General features: G+C 43.2%; 1 protein-coding gene and 1 pseudogene across 1 annotated transcript in view; one reads left to right on the top strand and one right to left on the bottom strand.

The window, feature by feature from the left end:
- Nucleotides 1-763, bottom strand: part of LOC116886225 (zinc finger protein 431-like) — a 30,690-nt gene extending 29,927 nt beyond the window's left edge. Inside the window, exon 1 of the mRNA XM_032887659.1 lies at nt 690-763. Within this exon, the coding sequence (XP_032743550.1) occupies nt 690-692 (3 nt within the window). The 5' untranslated portion in view covers nt 693-763. The remainder of the gene's footprint in view (nt 1-689) is intronic.
- LOC116886146 lies at nt 691-11,780 on the top strand (annotated as a pseudogene).
- Nucleotides 11,781-20,001: the final 8,221 nt, after the last annotated feature.

The raw sequence follows: 20,001 nt of genomic DNA, 5'->3' as shown, positions 1-20,001 counted from the left end.
TTCTGCAAAGAACAGAAAACCGATGACAAAAGGTCATCATGAACGAAAACATGAGCAACACAAGACTGAACAGACAGCACAGTGACACCATCTGACTTCAAAACTCCCCTACACCTGCAATAAAGACTGTGCTACTGAGAAAGAATAAAGAGATCAGCAGAACATGAGAGAGCACTCAGGACAAAATCATAACTAATATTGGGTCAACCTTGACAGGGGACCACAGTGAGGCTGGCCTTCCTGACACACGTGACTGGACCCCCGCGGCATCTACAGCGACTGTGTTAATAAGGCAGACTTTACACCTGCGCAGAGTTAACTGCAGACGGATCCTACACCTCAATGTCAAGGGCCAGGGGAAGAACTTCTAGAAGACACTAAAGAATTTGCTGTGCTAGTAAGCAAATCCCTCTTCACCAACAACAAAAGTCGCGCATGCGCGCAGGATGAAGGATGACCATAACCGACCAACACTTCTTGCTTCCCATACTATGCGCAGGCGCAGCCAAGGAAACTGTCTCATTGAGAGGTCCCGCTTCTGCCTGGGAGGTTAAGGGAACTGAGGAACCTCAGGTGAACAAATGAAATCACAATGGTCACTGAGTGTCGCCACCGGTTCCCGCAACCCGGGACAACCCTACGCGGAACCCCGCGGCTCCACCCCGCATGGGGACCGTAGCCCCGCTCACCATGGCGCGGATTCCTAGTTTGCCCCGCTCTCCTCACAGCTCCCAGTTGATGGTCAAAACTGCTTTCCTCAGATTCACAGTGAAGCAGGTAATATGACGGACAGGAAGTGCTCGCCCCATTATGACTAGAGGGCCTGTCTCGAAGTCCTGATTGGCTACTGAGGCCTGAGTGACAGGAGCAGCGTCCCAGAGAGACACTGTTGCACATGTTGGCGTCCACTGTGCAGGACCAGAGCTGGCATAGATCTTAAGACTGGATTTGCAGTAGAACTTGCTCCTGAACAGCAAAGTCGCCCCTGCACTTTTCCTGTACTCAATAGGAATTTCCCCTTCTTCCTTCTGGGCAGATAGTGTTAGGTCTCAAACCCAGGGACAAATAAATGCGGTCCCTATCTATTAAAACTGCTGTCTGCCAGTTTCTCTCTGCATCTCAGTCCCTACCTGTTACAGTGTTGGCCTGCATACCTGGCCCCTATCCTGAACTTCTCCAGACTAGGAGCTTAGCTACCCTTCCCCCAGACGCCTGCTCCTATAGAATACAAACATTTAGGTTACCTTGGGGGAAGTGGAGAGCTTTTTTCATCTACCCTTTATATCCCTGACCTCTTCCTCTACCTCTCTGTCCCCTCCCTCCTCTTGTCACATGCCTCAGCATCATTTCCACCCTGGATTCTCCTACCTGGCTCTGGCTCTGTTCTCCCGTTTATTAACAAAAGCTTTCTCTTCCACCATACTTAGGAACAGTCAACGTTCTTTCCTTTGTTCTTTTATTCATTCATCTGGGGCCAAAACCGAGAACCAGTCAAGTCCTTCTTTTTCTGATTTCTTAGTTTTTTTTTTAATTCATAGGGGCTCTAGCACACACAGCTGGTTGCTCAGTGTGTACTGAAGTGATCCCCCTGCCTCACAGCTGAAACAGTATCTCACACATTCAGGTGGAAATTAAGCCAACAGATTGGTGATAGCATCAGCAATTTCAATAAGGTTTCCTCGCACCTTTCAGATGCACATTCTTAGCCAAGCAATAACACTTTCCCAGACTTACGTGGTGGCACTGGCCTACCATGCCTCCAATCAGGAGCTGGACATCAAAAGGTTAAATGAATGAGGTCTATACTACCAATAAGTACGGTCTCCAAAGTGACCTCCAACAGGGAGAGAAGAGATTTAGCCACAATTTCATGTGTACTTCAAAACAATACTGATTGGCCTTCCTTGGCTGTAGGCAGGTTCTAGAGTGGGCCAAATTCTGACATCTTTCATCTGGGCAACATCTTTTTATCAAGACAAAAATATTAGTGAGATGCATTTGTCTAGGCAACATCTCTCGAAGACTTGTAGTGTCTGTGGAACAGGATCCTTGGCTGTTAGGAATTCTCTCAGTCTCTGGTTCATCGTTCCTGCTTAGTGCTGAAGTTCAAGCAGGTGCCCAAAAGTAATTTTTGGGCCACTTGTGCAACTGGTGCTCAGAAGTGACAAGAGCTTGATAGGCGCCTCTAGCCTTTTTCTACCACCTGTCCGTCAGTGTGAGGGTAAATTAAAGGCCTTACTTGACGGAGTATGGCTTCCTCTGAAGCCTGCATTGAGCATCACCATACATTAACAATGTTTCTCATTAGCTGGATAGTGTCACGATGGCTCCATGAACAAGAAAACAAGCAGCTTTCCACATTTACAGAATGTTGGTCAATGGCCCACAGACTGCTGGGATCTCACTGACCTGAGAGGGCGGAAAGAAAAATATTCTTCCTCTTACTCCCTCTGGCAACATTAGAATAGCCTGCAACTGTGTAAGGCGAACGTCCCAGAAATCTTTTGGCCACCACCTTTTCCCACTTTTAACTGTTCGTCTTTCATCTTAGGGGAAAACAGGCATGGAGATCACCGGGGGTGGGGCGGAGGCCTGAGGTGAGGCATTTCAGACCCAGCCTCACCCATATCTGGGGCCTCACGCTCTCATGGCTGCTCACTGGCAGCAGCCTGTTAGCACCAGCAATCCATCCTTTTGGTTCTCCTGGATGTGCTTTCCCAGGGTTGGCTCTCTAGGCTGATGCAAATTCACCTGAGTCCGCAAATCTAACCAGCGTGGTGGGCTGGAAGTTTTGGTAACTGGATATTTGTTAGAGGCACATGGATGAGAAAATCTGCATACTTTTCAATAATGTACACTTTCTGGCACTACAGTTGAGGCTCCAAAGGGGAAGCCCATGATATTGAAGGACCCAGGTCCAGAAGACATGGAAGGTAACTTTACATGCAAGCTGCTGCTCATGTACATCTAAAGGAATTTTAATAAACCCTCGAGTTTTGAGGAAAAGCAAGAGTGTAAGTAAGCGCAGCCTATGCTGCTTATCAAATTCTCACGCTACCATATCTCAGTGTCAGAAGCTGACTGTGGGGAAACCTTACTCACTAAAGTTGGAATCTACTGTTGTCTGGACAGCTCTTGACATAAGCACAAAATGTAGAACTCCATTTACCAACAAGGCTTCTCCTCTGGTCTTCTCAGGAAGCCTGAAAACCCCACACCCTCACATGCAGAAAGCTACATAGTCTTAATGAGATCACAGGGTTGACTTCCTTTCTCCTGATGCTGTTTTGTTTTGTTTTGTTTTGTTTTGTTTTGTTTTGTTTTGTTTTTGCCAGGGTTCTTGGCTTCCTAGGCAAATAGCCTACAAACTGATCTTACCCCTGGCTGAGGAAGTACTGCCTTAGACTTGACGCCTCTCTCTGCACAGCCCCTGTGTTACTCACACAATGTTATTATACCACACTAGGCTAAGAGGAGGATCATAACTAATTTTGTCAATGATACTCTGAGGTCGATTATGGAAATCCATCATTTAGAACATCTAGAAGCAGTCCATTAGATTAGAGACTGAGCTACAACTTCTGCCTGTGGAATGGGAGAATGCGGAACAACATTAGCCCAAATGCTTGAATTACCCTAGATGCATAGAACACATGAAACTCAAGACGGATGTTCAAAATGTGAATGCTTCACTCCTTATTTAAAAGGGGGAACAAGAATACCCTTGGCAGGGAATAGAGAGGCAAAGATTAAAACAGAGACAGAAAGACACCCATTCAGAGCCTGCCCCACATGTGGCCCATACATATACAGCCACCCAATTAGACAAGATGGATGAAGCAAAAAGTGCAGGGCGACAGGGCGGATGTAGATCTCTCTGAGGAACACAGCAGAATACAGCAAATACAGGCGAATGCCAGCAGCAAACCACTGAACTGAGAACAGGACCCCGTTGAAGGAATCAGAGAAAGAACTGGAAGAGCTTGAAGGGCTCAAGACCCCTTATGAACAACAATGCCAAGCAACCAAAGCTTCCAGGGACTAAGCCACTACCTAAAGACTATACATGGACTGACCCTAGACTCTGACCTCATAGGTAGCAATGAATATCCTAGTAAGAGCACCAGTGGAAGGGGAAGCCCTTGGTCCTGCTAAGACTGAACCCCCAGTGAATGTGATTGTTGAGGGGAGGGCAGTAATGGGGGGGAGGATGGGGAGGGGAACACCCATATAGAAGGGGAGGGGTTAGGGGATGTTGGCCCGGCCGGAAAGGAATAACACTCGAAATGTAAATAAGAAATACTCAAGTTAATAATAAATAAATATATATATATATATTTAAAAAATTCAGTGCATACAAGGGAATCCCACAACTTGCTACCTGGAAATGGTTCCCTAATCTTCTATGATAATGTACAAACAAAATCTGAAAATCTATACACTTTTTAATGCTCTTTAAAACACATTGTTAATTAGGGGTAACGGACTGCAGCAAGTATGACATGCATCTAATTGCCGGCATCAGATCGTCCCATGATTTACTAACTCAGCAAGGAGACTGAGGAGAGCAGCCCTGTATTCTGAACCTTGGAAATAAGTTCACTCAAGAGTTTTATTGTCTTGTGTTGTAAGACCTGTAGAAGACAGTTTAGAGGGTAAATTATGTAAGTTTAAAGGCAGGTTAGGATCCACACGATACAGCACTGCCTTTTAGTCTGAACTCAGTAGCTCTTTCCTTGCATTTTAGATGAATTGGGGACTGCTCAATGCCAACTGCCCTTCTAGAGTTTTAAATAGATTGCTAAATGCCCACGTAAGTGTTGAATATTTTAGTTTATTGAAATTTACTTGAAATGCAAAGTGCAGCTCATGAGACAGGGAAGGGAATCATAAAAAAATTAATCTTCCATGTGTCCCCTAGCTTGCATAGGTTATAAATAGAGCTTTTTCATAGGCCCTCCTAAGTCTTCATCAGGAAACAGCTGGGATTTAAACTTAAATTCATGACAAAACTCCATAACCCATGCTGCTGGGAGATTTTAGGTATTGGAGGATCTGTATCTAAAAGAACCAGAATATAACAGTGACCTGGGAGGTGAAAGACTCTCAAGACTGAAAGTGGGGGACCTAGGTGAAATGCCCTACAGTGGAGAGGGAACTTGTAGAGCCCACCTCCAGCAGAAAGACAGGGCATCAAGTGAGGGATGGGGTTGCTATCCCACAGTCAAAACTCTGACCCATAAGTCTTCCTGTATGAAAGAACTTCAGGGATGGACATGGAGAAGAGCCTGAGGAAAAGAAGGTCCAGCAACAAGCTCAAAGTGGGTTCCAGCTCAAGAGGAGGCCCCAACACCTGACACCATTACTGAGACTGTGGAGCACTCACAAAAAGGGAACTATAATGGCTGCCCTCTGAAAGACCCAACAAACAGCCGAAAGAGTCAGATGCAGATATGTGCACCCAACCAATGGACAGAAGCTGCTGACCCCTCTGGTTGAATTAGGGAAAAGCTGGAGGAAGCTAAAAAGGAGGGCAACTCTATAGGAGGACCAGCGGTCTCAATTAACCTGGACCGCTGAGATGTCTCAGACACTGGATCACCAACCAGGCAGCATCCACCAGCTGATGTGAGGTCCCCAACACATAAACAGCAGAGGACTCCAGAGTCTGGGTTCAGTCAAAAAAGATACACCTAACCCTCAGGAGACTTGAGACCCCATTGAATTTAGAGGTCTGGGGGGGGTGGTCGTGGTGGGGTAGGGACATCCTTGTGGAGGCTGAGTGGGGGACAGCAAGGAGGAGGTTTGGGATGGGGAACAGTTGGAGGGTGAACTGGGAAAGGAATAAAATCTGGAGTGTAAAAATAAATAAATAAATTACAGTAAGGAAGCCGAGGGGGTCACCTACACATTAGCTGGTGGCACTTTTTTACTTTTGATCTGCTTTAACACAGAAATTTTTTTGCATTTTTAACAAATTTCAATGTTTAATTGTTGAGTTTTGATTCATTCAAGGATGTGTTACCCTTTCCTCATGACTAATATCCTTTTTATCTTCCTTAATATTTTCTTAAGTGCAATTCTCTTCCATTCATTCAGGTTTCTTAGAAAGTGTTAAGAATGAGTATTTATTCCTGGGAATAAATTAACATAACCCATAACAATGGATGGCAGATGATAACTGTCATTTGCAAATAGGTTTTATTATTCAAATTACTGTGCTGTTCTATTCTTGGGTGACAATTTATTTATAATAAGAAAACAAGACAATTTTTTAAGGGTGAAATAGTTCTGCTAATCTTCTATAAACACCAGAAGATGGCTCAGTGGGAAAATGTGCTTGGTGTGCAAGGCTTTAGTGCACTTATTGGACTGGTTATTTCCAGTAGGAACGCTTGAAGAAGACTATGACACGTAGGGGTATTATGACACTGATTATATATTGGGCTTTTCTCAAATATTCAGTCTGCAATGTGTTTCAAGATTATACTGAGGAGCCAAACTTTTACTGCATCAATTGCATCTATAGGATTCTGTCCAGTGTGAGATTTTTTGTGATTACAAAGACTAGTGTGATACGCAAAGGCTTTACCACAATGATTACATCCATAGGGTTTCTCTCCAATATGAATTCTCTCATGCATTGGAAGACTACTGTGACGTACAAAGGCTTTACCACACTGAGTACATTCTTACGGTTTCACTCTAGTATGAACTCTTTTGTGTATTTGAAGACAACTGCGGCTTGCAAAAGCCTTACACTGATGAAGTTCACATGCACATCCTCATAGGTCACTGCAGCCTAAAATATCCCATTCATGTACATAATAAAAACGCTGAGACTGACAGTATTGTAAATGTACATTACATTGAGAACGTATTTCCAGAATGCTGATTGCTTCATACACTTTCTCCATATCACAGAATTTCAAAAATCATTTTAGAAGGAAACAGAAAAGGAGGATCACATCTCTCATTTCTGGGCCCACTGAATTCCATATGGCATTGCCAGAGAAATGAGTACTAACAGACAATACAGAGAGACACTCAAACAGATCAACAAAGCACAGATTTCTGGGGACTAAGCAATCTGCTGTTACTGACCAGCTATGACAGCAGGAGGCTGCAGATACAAGTGAAGCTGGGTGTTACTGCCTCATACCATGCCTGTACCCCAACTGGAAGCCTCCCCGCCTGTTTTTCCCTAAGACTGTTGTGATTGCTCTGTTCCACCTGTGATGTCCATTCTTGTGTCTGCCCAACCATACCTAAGAGCCTGCACTTTTATTTTCATGTTTGAGTTGTTTTGACATATACAAGCTATGGAAAAAGAGCATTCTGACATTGCTTCCTTCTCAACTATTTTAGATGTTTTCTGTACTGTGGATCCTATACTCTTTGAACTATGAGTAAACATTTAAACCGACATTGCATATTTAGCAAAGTGAGTAGAAAAGATTTTGTTTCATTCACAGTTTTCTACAACAGTTCATCATCAAAAACAGGGAGAGCAGAAACATAGAGGGAGAAGAAGCTGGTCAGGGACCATGGAGGTGTGTTTCTTACTGGATTGGCTCAGTCTGCTTTCTTATAACCCACATTGGGATAGACACTCCCCCATCAATCAATGACTAAGAAAATATCCCAGCGCCCCCTCTTACTATATGAACTTCACATCATGCACCGCAGTCCCACTCATCTGCCCATCTTTTCATTTCTTTTCTCTGTTCTTAAAACTTTTCCTAAAAAAGAAGAGGAACTGTCTTTTGTAGAAGCTGTAGCATGTCAGAGTTTGTCACACAATATACCTACCATTAGTCTACACAATTTGCTTGCAAATGTTGACTGCAATGAGTTATTGGTCTGGTTTGAGCTCTGTGACTTCATCTACACTATCAATACTGGATCCTCACTGGGACTCCTCTCAGTATTCAGTTGTTGTTCTGTGTCATGGAGATCCTGGAGCACTCACTTATACACTGTGGGACCCTCCTGGGCTCCCTCAGTGTCTGCCCCCTGCTGAGCCTTGCTGATGCATGTGGAAACTTTTGTTTTTAAAAACAGAACATCTGGGGTTTGGGGATTTAGCTCAATGGTAGAGCGCTTGCCTAGCAAAGCGCAAGGCCCAGTTGGTCCCCAGCTCCGGAAAAAAAAAAAAAAAAAAAAAAAAAAAAAAAAAAAAAAAGAACATCTTGGCCTTTTCTGTTTGGCCGATGAGCTGTTAACACCCTTAGGTCAGTTCCTGTTTTTATCCTGAGAACAAAAACTTGTTTTTCCATTGTGCTTCCAGGGGTTTTTCCACCGTGGACTTGGTGTATATATACTGTGAACCTCAGTAAAGCTTTGACATTGTAGCATGACTGATCAGAGTCTCTGTCTTCTGTTAAATCCCCCAGGCCTATGCCCAGTTCTTGATACTGTGGCAGCGTGAGTGCTGTCAAGGTCCCATCAAGATGGGGAAAGTGAGGAAGCGCTGACAGGATTGTTTCAGGAAGCCAGCCTGCGAAGTGAAAGGAACTTATTGGGTGAGTGGCACAGCAATAAACCGAAGGTAAGTTTAGTTCACAGTAAGTAAAGGGGTCGTGCCATGGGAACCTCGAGTTCCACACTACAGCTAACAGATCAGATAGTACCTCTGCTCCAACAGCAGGGAACAGTGATAAAGGTAAAAATGACTAAAGGATTTATTAAATAGAAATCTATCATCAGGGTCCTCCTTTTCCTCTCCCTCTCCTCTGCTTCCACCACAGCCTGCAGATGTGGGAGACCTCAGCACTGTGCTCTTTCTCACCTGTCAGACTTGTCCAGAAAATGGCTGCCAAGATCCCATCCCCTGACCAAATAGTGGAAGAGTCTGTGACTGTAGTCTCTTCTGAAGAGGTGTCCTCTGATGTACCTATCACTGAAAAGTATAACCGAGAGGAGTCTTTGGCAGGCTCTTCCCCCAACCTCTCCCTGCTCCATTATGATGACACTTCAGAAACCATAGCAGACAGAAACCTTTCCCTTCCCAAGAGCACATCTGGGTCCAGGAGGAGGTCGGCCATCTGGAAGCACTTCTACTTGTCACCCCTTGATAGCTCTAAGGCTGTCTGTGTCTACTGTATGAATGAGTTCAGGAGAGTGAAAAACAGGAAGGACCTGGGCACCAGCTGCCTCATCAGGCACATGTGGAGAGCACATCGGTCCATTGTACTGCAGGAGAACAGGGCCAGCACAGGCATCCTTCCACTGTACCCCATGTCTCCAACCCTGCTGCCTGCCCTGCTGCCCCCAGAAGGGGATCTCAACTCTGCATTATTGTCTTCAGGCAAACAAGTCAAAGAGTCCCCTTCTGCCTCCTCATCCCCACACAGGCTTCCTGAGACCCTGTCATCACACACTAATCCTGGGGATGTGTCCCGGGAAGATGTGTCCATGTTGTCATCCTCTGATGACTTTGGGGAGGTAGTGTCCTCTCCAGGAAAGCAGCCATCAGACACAGTAAATCCAAGGTTTGAATCAGGCACGGTCTTCCAGCAAAACAAGAAGGTGATGAGAAGACTGAAGTCAGAAGTCTGGCATCACTTTTCCCTGGCCCCCATGGACAGTCTCAAAGCAGTGTGCCGGTACTGCAGCTGCGTCATTAGTCGGGGGAAGAAGGGGGATGTTGGCACCAGTTGTTTGATGCGACACCTGTACAGACGCCACCCTGAGGTTGTTGGGAACCAGAAGGACTTTCTGGGTACAAGTTTGGCAAACTCTCCATACGCCACCTTAGCTTCTGCAGAAAGCTCCTCCAAGTTAACTGACTTGCCAGCAGCGATCAGAAAAAAACCATCAAGGTATGTTTCCTACTAATAGCAAGAAGACCTCAAAGCTGTGGAGTCACTTCTCTATCTGTTCAGCAGACTCAACAAAGGTGGTGTGCCTGCACTGTGGCTGGACCGTCAGCAGGGGCGAGAGGCCCACCAACCTGGGCACCAGCTGTCTCTTGAGACACCTGCAGTGGTTCCATGGCCATGTACTCAAGAATGATGTCTCAGAGGCCACTCTGCCCCATTCTCCAGGCATCCGGAGGCCTCTGGGCATCAAGGGTGTCCTCTTTGTGTGACTTCACAGAGAAGTTCTATGACTCATTCAGTTGCCAAAAAAAAAAAAATCATGTCTCATAGCTGAAATGATTACACTTGACCTTCAGTCATACTCCCTTGTAGACAACCTTGGCTTTAACAGGCTGCTTGAATACTTGAAACCTCAGAACTCTTTACCCTCCCCTCCCTACTTCTCTAGAACAGCCATCCCAGGTATGTATGACAATGTGAAACAGATAATTATGTCACATCTGAAGGAAGCTGAGAGCGGCGTGGTCCATTTCACCTCCGTAATACTAATGAGTAGCCAGACTCGTGAACACCTGACCCTTATAGCTCACTGGGTCACCTTCACATCCACTGTCCGACCACATTGTGAGGACCACCATTGCTCAGCACTTTTAGATGTGTCACAGATCGACTGTGACTACAGTGGAAACAGCATTCAGAAGCAGCTGGTGTTGGTGGGAAGCCTGGGTGACTTCCATTGGTCTTCAGATTGGCATCATTGTCATTGACAATCCAAGCATAGGGAAGGTGCTGAGTGAGGGTGAACACTCAAGTGTGCAGTGCTTCAGTGAATCTGATTGTGAGCGAGGCCATCAAGAGCCAGAGGATGGTGCAGAACTTACTGAGTATTGCCCGGAAGCTATGTGAGCGGGTCCATCGGTCACCCAGAGCAAGAGAGAAGTTAGCAGAACTGCAGAGAGAGCACGAGCTGCCCCAGAACCAGCTGATCCAGGATGTACCGTCCAAGTGGAGCACATCATTCCACATGCTTGAATTTAGCAGAAAAGGGCAGTCAATGAGGTATCCATTGAGCGTAACTTCAGAGAACTGATCAGCTGTGACCAGGGGGAGGTCATGCAGTCTGTATGCCATGTGCTGAGACCATCCGATGCTGCAAGCCGAGAGATGAGTGCCCACATGTCTACCCTGAGCCAGGTCATCCCCATGATCCAAAACCTCAGCAGAAAAGCTGAACTGCTATTTGGGGAGACAATGGGTATTGACACAATGCTTAAGTCCCTGAAGGAAGCCAGGGCAAGCCGCCTGTCTGCCACCCTCAATGACCTCAGGTACATCTTTGTCACACTGCTGAACCCTAACTATGAGTCTCCCTGTTCGAGGTGGAGGCAGATCAGTACAGGCAAGACTTAATCAGGGAGCTAGAAATACTGAATTCTACCTCAGAGAACACAGCCACCTCCAATGGCTGTTACTCAGGGTCCCCACTTAAAGACACTGGCCCAGAGGAAAGCCTGTGGTCACTCGCACCAATAGAGAGAGATCAGAGAGAGAAGCTACCTGGAGACATGGTGTTTGCATATTTGGAGGAAGAGGTGCTGGAGCACAGCTGTGACCCACTCACCTACTGGAACCTGGGCTACCCACCTTGGCAGTGCGATTTCTGGGCTGTCTGCCAAGTACAGTCCCCTCAGAAAAGCTGTTCAGCACAGCCATGGAGGCTGGCAGCTTTGGCCAGCCCAGGCTCATGATGGAGCATTTTGAAAAGCTCATCTTTTTAAAAGTGAATCTCCCCTTAATGTGCTTTCAGTATTGAACTCAAGAGATGGAGGCACCAGACTGGAAGGAGAGGTGCTTCAGAGCGCTAGCTGTTGTACCAGGGCTGACTCACCTGGCAGGGCCATGTAGGACACCAGACCAGGCATCTGGGGCTACCTGCCAGTTCTCACCATAGTATCCACAGGTGCCTTACTCCTCCGTCAGGCCAGGTGTCAAGGTGCGTTTTCAGAAGCCCACCAGAAACAAAGTCTTGGCAATTATGAAATAGGATGATCAGGTTTAAAACTATAAAGGTTTTTTTAAGGTGCTAGTAATCCGTTTTACTAGAGTTGAAGGAAGATGTAAACGATTTTATTGTGTAAGGTTTTTATTCAGTAAAAACCATAAATCACATGCTGTATTTTAATTAAATATTATTTTAATTGCAACAAAACATCTTCTGTGGCTGTCAAATGACCTGTAAGTAAGAGGTGGACGGTAAGCCATCGTGACTGAGCAATTATTAACCACAGGCTCCAAGAGTATGTAAAATATTCTGGAAACTGTTTACTGTGACAGAACCAGGCATTTGAAAACAAAACTGAACTTGGGCATATCATGGAGTGTCAGTCACATGGCTAGATGGTCATGAGAACGTTCCCATGTCAGGCGTTTCCATTCAGGTTTTACATGGTCAGTTAACTCAGATATTCCACTTCTCATGAGCTCCTTGAAATTGGATCCAAGTTTTAAAGTCATGCTTCAGACTTCACCAGTGCATGATATGACACGTTTACGACAGATAGCCGATCAAATCTCCAGGCCTCTGATTTATGTTTGCATCTCTATACAATAAAGCTATCCCATAAGAAGTATGCACTGACCCCCTCCCAGTTTGACCAGACTATATTGAGGAGGTAGCTTGTTAACAGGGAAACCACTTGTTTATTGCAGTCATGACAAAAGCCTTAGGTATTTGGATTTTATTTTTATGATAGGGAAGACTCAACAATCACTGAGACATTATAGAATCCCAAGGATATCAAAATGAAGTATCAGCTATCAGATTGTTTACCAGACTCAAAAGGTTTTGCTTATAATGCCTTTAAAAAAGTTTTTTTTTCATTTTTTCATTTCAAATCAGTTAAATATTATGGGTGAAATAAATCACTCATTTGCCTTGACCTTTTAGGAAAATATGTTTTGTTGAAATACTGTATGTAGGCTCAGTCTCAATTTGCCTGGACTACGCTTTAGTGTATTTATAAATGATGAATTTGGATTCTGAAATTAAACTTTTTTCTTGGATATTTTATGTATTTACATTTCCATTCTCTCTCATACCCCCTTCTCCCTCCCACTGCTTCTATGAGGATGCTTCCACTCCCACACACGCACTCCCATCTCAACACTGGCACTCCCCTACACTGGGGAAGCGAGCTTTCACAAGACCAAGGGCTTTTGCACCTATTGATGCTGGACAATAACATCCTCTGCTACATATGTGGCTGGAGTCATAGGTCCCTCCATGTAAACTCATTGGTTGGTGGTTTAGTCCCTAGGAACGCTGGTAGGGTCTGGTTGATTGATATTGTTGTTCTACCTATGAGGTTGCAAACCCCTTCAGCTCCTTCAATCTTTTCTCTAACTCCTCAATTTGGGTTCCCTTGTTCAGTCCAATGGTTACCTGCAGTCATCCTCATCTGTTTCAGTAGGGCTGTGACTGAGCCCCTCAAGACACATCCATATTGAGCTCCTGTCAGCAAACACTTGTTGGCACACCCAGCAATAGTGACTGGGTTTGGTTGCTGCATATGGGATGGATCCCCAGGTAGGGCAGTCTTTGGATGACCTTTTCTTCAGTTCCCACTCCACTCTTTGTCCCTGTATTTCCTCATGTGAGTATTTTGTTCTCCCTTCTAAGAATGTCTGAAGAATCCACATTTTGCTCTTCCTTCTTCTTGAGCTTCATATGATCTGTGAATTTTTCCTTAGGTAATTCAAGCTTTTCAGCTAATATCTACTTATTAGTGAGTACATACCATGTGTGTTTTTCTGTGATTGGGTTACCTCACTCAAGATGATATTTTCTAGTTCATTCCATTTGCCTATGAATTTCATGAAGTCATTGTTTTTGATAGCTGAGTAATATTCCATTGTGTAGATGTACCACATTTTCTGTATCCATTCATATGTTGAAGGACATCTGGTTTCTTTCCAGCTTCTGGCTATTATAAATAAGGCTGCCATGAATATAGTAAAGCAAGGATCTTTTTTGTATTTTGGAGCACCTTTTGGGTAAATGCCCAGGAGTGGTATAGATGGGTCCTCAGGTAGGACTATGTCCAATTTTCTGAAAAACTGCCAGACTGATTTCCAGAGTGGTTGTACCAGCTTACAATCCCACCAACAGTGGAGGAGTGTGCGTCTTTCTCCACATTCTCGCCAGCATCTGCTGTCACCTGAGTTTTAACTTAGACTTTCTGAGAGGTGGGAGGTGGAATCTCAGGGTTGTTTTGATTTGCATTTCCCTGATGACTAAGGATGTTGGACATTTCTTTAGGTGCTTCTCAGCCATTCAGTATTCCTCAGTTCAGAAGTCTTTGTTTAGCTCCATACCCCATTTTTAATAGGGTTATTTGATTCTGTGAGTCTAACTTCTTGAGTTCTTTGTACATATTGGATATCAGCACTCTATCTGTTGTAGGATTGGTAAAGATCTTTTCCCAATCTGTTGGCTGTCATTTTGTCCTAATAACAGTATCCTTTACCTTACATAAACTTTGCAATTTTATGAGATCCCATTTATCAATTCTTGATCTTAGAGCATAAGCCATTGGTGCTCTTTCAGGAAAATTTCCCCTGTGTCTATGTGTTTGAGACTCTTCCCCACTTTCTCTTCTATTAGTTTCAGTGTATCTGGTTTTATGTGAAGGTCTTTGATCCACTTGGACTTAAGCTTTGTACAAGCAGATAAGAATGGGTCAATTTGCATTCTTCTACATGTTGACCTCCAGTTGAACCAGCACAATATGTTGAAAATGCTTTCATTTTTCCATTGTATAGTTTTAGTTCCTTTGTCAAAGATCAAGTGACCATAAATGTGCAGGTATTGCTGTAAAATTATTAAAAATGACACTTGTCCTGGTTCCTGCAAGTTCCCACTCCTGAGGGTCCTCGTGCTCTAGCTGTTTCTGTTTCCTCTTTCACACACTGTCCCCTGGGCGGTTGCTACCACACCCGAGACTCACATAGCATTCTGCAGGCCATGTGGCCCCATACCATGCTAGCCCCAAGCATTCTATAGCCCAGCAGGGCTTCCTGTCACAAACTTTGTTCACACTCCCAACACCCAGTGAAATCATTACTCAACAAACTGGAACCCAATAACCAGATTCATGTGTTAAATGCTCAATGTACAATACATCCACACAATTAACTTACAACAAATTGATAAGATATAATTGTCCACCTCAACATACAATTCCCTGTATACATCCATCCCTTAAGAATATTCATAACAACCGGTAAATGTGCAGAGAGGAATCTTAACATCAGCCTCCGTGTTCTCTCTGCTCCTTCTCCTTCACTCCAGTCTCCTCCTCTCTCTAAAACTTTTCTCCCACCCATCCTTCCTTCTTATCCAATGACAGGCCTCATTCTATCTTGTACCTGCCTTTACCTGTGTGGCATCATCCTACATGTGAATTCATTTCTGGGTCTTCAATTCTATTCCATTGATCTACATGCCTGTCTCTATACCAATACCATGCAGTTTTTATCATGATTGCTCTGAGATACAGCTTAAGGTCAGGGATGGTGATTCCCCCAGAAGTTCTTTTATTATTGAGAATAGTTTTTGCTATGCTGGGTTTTTGGTTATTGCAAATGAATTTGCAAATTGCTCTTTCTAACTCTATGAAGACTTTATCTGAAATTTTAATGGGGATTGCATTCAAACTGTAGATTGCTTTCAGCAAGATGACCATTTTTACTATATTAATCCTGACAATCCATGAGCATGGGAGATCTTTCCATCTCTGAGATCTTTGATTTTTTTCTTCAGAGACCTGAGGTTCTTGTCATACAGATGTTTCACTTGCTTGGTTAGAGTCACACCAAGGTATTTTATATTATTTGTGGCTATTGTGAAAGATGTCGTTTAACTAATTTCTTTCTCAGCTTCTTTATCCTTTGAGTAGAGGAAGGCCACAGATTTGTTTGAGTTAATATTATATCCAGCCACTTTGCTAAAGTTGTTTATCAGCTGTAGGAGTTCTCTGGTGGAATTTTTGGGGTCATTTGCATATGCCATCATATCATCTGTATATAGTGATATTTTGACTTCTTCCTTTCCAATCTGTATCCATTTGACCTCTTTTTGTTGTCTAATTGCTCTGGCTAGGATTTCAAATACTATATTGAAGAGGTAAGGAGAAATTGGGCAGCCTTGATCAGTCCCTGATTTTAGTGCAATTGCTTCAAGTTTCTCTCCATTTAATTTGATGTTGGCTACTGGTTTGCTGTATATTGTTTTTACTATGTTTAGGTATGGGCCTTGAATTCCTGATCTTTCCAAGACTTTTATCATGAGTGGGTATTGAATTTTGTCAAATGTTTTCTCAACATCTAATGTAATGATCATGTGGTGTTTGGGCCTTGAGTTTGTTTATATAGTGTTTGTTTATAAAGTGAATTATGTTGGTGGATTTCTGTATATTGAACCATCTTTGAATCCCTGGGATGAAGCCTACTTGACCATGGTGAATGATCATTTTGATGTGTTCTTGGATTCAGTTTGCAAGAATTTTATTGAGTTGTTTTTTTTTTTTTATTCTTTTTTTCGGAGCTGGGGACCGAACCCAGGGCCTTGCGCTTCCTAGGCAAGCGCTCTACCACTGAGCTAAATCCCCAACCCCTTTATTGAGTATTTTTGCATCAATATTCATGAGAGAAATTGGTCTGAAGTGCTCTTTCTTTATAGGGTCTTTGTGAGTTTTAAGTATAAGTAATTGTGGCTTCACAAAACGAATTGGGTAGTGTTCCTTCTGTTTCTATTTTGTGGAATAGTTTGAAGAATATTGGAATTAGGTCTTCATTGAAGGTCTAATAGAATTCTGCACTAAATCCATCTGGTTCTGGGCATTTTTTGTTTGGGAGACTTTTAATGACTGCTTCTATTTTTTAGGGGTTATGGGACTATTTAAATGGTTTATCTGATCCTGAATTAATTTTGGTACATGGTCTCTGTCTAGAAAATGTCCACTTCATCCAGATTTTTCCAGTTTTGTTGAGTATAGGGTTTTGAAATAGGATCTGATAATTTTTTTTTAATTTTCTCAGTTTCTGTTATGTCTCTCTTTTCATTTCTGTTATTGATAATTTGGATACTGTCTCTGTGCTTTCTGGTTAGTATGGCTCAAAGTTTATATATCTGTTGATTCTCTCAAAGAACCAGCTCCTGTTTTGTTGATTCTTTGTATAGTTCTTTTTGTTTCTACTTGGATGATTTTAGCTTTGAGTCCATTTACGTCCTACCACGTACTCCTCTGGGATGAATTTCGTTCTTTTTGTGTTGCCAAGCTGCTAGTGTATGATTTTTCCAGTTTCTTTTTGGAGGCTCTCAGACCTATGAGTTTTCCTCGTAGCACTGCTTTCTTTGTATCCCATGAATTTGAGTATGTTGTGCCTTCATTTTCATTGCATTCTAAAAGGTGTTTAATTTCTTTATTTTTTTCTTGGCCAAGTTATCACTGAGTAGAGCATTGTTCAGTTTCCATGTATATGTGGAGAGCCCCAGCTCTAGACACAGATGAAATGAAACGTTTATTTTCGATTTTCTAAAAAAAAAAAAAAAAAAAAAAAAAAAAGTGTGTTTCAGATTGCTTTCCCTTTCTTCTGTTATGTGCCTTGTATAGGAATGTGCCTTGTATCCCTGATCTCTCTAAAACCTCCAAGATGAAGGGGGCATTAGATTTTAATCAAAGGCTTTTTCAGTTTGCAAGTATTTTATTGAGTACTTTTGCATCAATGTTCATAAGAGAAATCGGTCTGAAGGTCTCTTTGTTTCTTGAGTCTTTGTGTGGCTTAGTTATCAGGGTGACTATGGCCTCATAGAGTGAGTTTAGCAGTGTTTCTTCTGTTTGTATTTTGTGGGATAGTTAGGGAAGTGTTGGCATTGATTCTGCTTTGAAAATCTGCTAGAATTCTGCACTAAAACTATCTATCATGGGGCTATTGTTTGGGAGACTTTTTTCCCCATTTTTTATTAAATTGGGTATTTCTTATTTACATTTCAATTGCTATTCCCTTTCCTGGTTTCCAGGCCAACATCTCCATAACCCCTCCAACTCCCCTTCTATATGGGTGTTCCCCTCCCAATCCTCCCCCCATTAAAACCTCCCCCCAACAATCACATTCACTGGGGGTTCAGTCTTGGCAGGACCAAGGGTTTCCCCTTCCACTGTTGCCCTTACTACGCTATTCATTGCTACCTATGCAGTTGGAGTCCAGGGTCAGTCCATGTATAGTCTTTGGGTAGGGGCTTAGTGTCTGGAAGCTCTGGTTGGCTGGCATTGTTGTTCTTATGGGGTCTCAAGCCCCTTCAAACTCTTTCAGTCCTTTCTCTGATTCCTTCAACAGGGGTCCCATTCTCAGTTCAATAGTGTGCTGTTGGCATTCGCCTATGTATTTGCCATATTCTGGCTGTGTCTCTCAGGAGAGATCTACATCCAGTTCCTGTCAGCCTGCACTTCTTTGCTTCATCCATCATATCTAGTTTGGTGGCTGTATATATATGGGCCACACATGGGGCAGGCTCTGAATGGGTGTTCCTTCAGCCTCTGTTCTAAACTTTGCCTCCCTATTCCCTCCCAAGGGTATTCTTGTTCCCCTTTTAAAGAAGGAGAGCAGCATTCGCATATTGGTCATGCTTCTGGAGTTTCATGTGTTCTGTACATCTAGGGTAATTCGAGCATTTGGGCTAATATCCACTTATCAAAGAGTACATACCATGTGTGTTTTTCTGTGATTGGGTTACCTCACTCAGGATGATATTCTCCAGTTCCATCCATTTGCCCATGAATTTCATAAACTCATTGTTTTTGATAGCTGAGTAGAATTCCATTGTGTAGATATACCACATTTTCTCTATACATTCCTCTGTTGAAGGGCATCTGGGTTCTTTCCAGCTTCTGGCTATTATAAATAAGGCTGTTATGAACATAGTGGACCATATGTCTTTGTTATATGTTGGGGTATTTTTGGGGTATATGTGCAAGAGAAGTATAGCTGGGTCCTCAGGTAGTTCAATGTCCAATTTTCTGAGGAACCTCCAGACTGATTTCCAGAATGGTTGTACCAGTCTGCAATCCCACCAACAATGGAGGAGAGTTCCTCTTTCTCCACATCCTCACCAGGATCTGCTCTCGACAGGATCTGCTGTCACCTGAGTTTTTGATCTTAGCCATTCTCACTGGTGTGAGGTGAAATCTCAGGGTTGTTTTGATTTGCATTTCCCTCTTGACTAAAGATGTTGAACATTTTTTTTTAGTTGTTTCTCAGCCATTTGGCATTCCTCAGCTGTGAATTCTTTATTTAGCTCTGAACCCCATTTTTTTACTAGGGTTATTTGTCTCCCTGCAGTCTAACTTCTTGAGTTCTTTGTATATTTTGGATATAAGCCCTCTATCAGTTGTAGGATTGGTAATGATCTTTTCCCAATCTGTTGGTTGCCGTTTTGTCCTAACAACAGTGTCCTTTGCCTTACAGAAGCTTTGCAGTTTTATGAGATCCCATTTGTCGATTCTTGATCTTAGAGCATAAGCCATTGGTGTTTTGTCCTGGAAATTTTCTCCACTGCCTATGTGTTCGAGATTCTTCCCCACTTTTTCTTCTATTAGTTTGAGTGTATCTGGTTTGATGTGGAGGTCCTTGATCCACTTGGACTTAAGCTTTGTACAGGGTGATAAGAATGGATAGTTCTTCATTCTTCTGCACGCTGACCTCCAGTTGAACCAGCACAATTTGCTGAAAATGCTCTTTTTTCCATTGGATGGTTTTGGCTCCTTTGTCAAAAATCAAGTGACCATAGGGGTGTGGGTTCATTTCTGGGTCTTCAATTCTATTCCACTGTTCTATCTGTCTGTCTCTGTACCAATACCATGCAGTTTTTATCACTATTGCTCTGTAATACTGCTTGAGTTCAGGGATAGTGATTCCCCCAGAAGTCCTTTTATTGTTGAGGATAGTTTTAGCTATCCTGGGTTTTTGTTATTACAGATGAATTTGCAAATTCTTCTGGCTAACTCTATGAAGAATTGGGTTGGAATTTTGATGGGGATTGCATTAAATCTGTAGATTGCTTTTGGTAAAATGGTCATTTTTACTATGTTAATCCTGCCAATCTATGAGCATGGGAGAT

The sequence above is a fragment of the Rattus rattus genome, chromosome 1 (genome assembly GCF_011064425.1).
Source record: "Rattus rattus isolate New Zealand chromosome 1, Rrattus_CSIRO_v1, whole genome shotgun sequence".
Taxonomy (NCBI): domain Eukaryota; kingdom Metazoa; phylum Chordata; class Mammalia; order Rodentia; family Muridae; genus Rattus; species Rattus rattus.
This window is presented reverse-complemented; position numbering and strand designations above follow the sequence as displayed.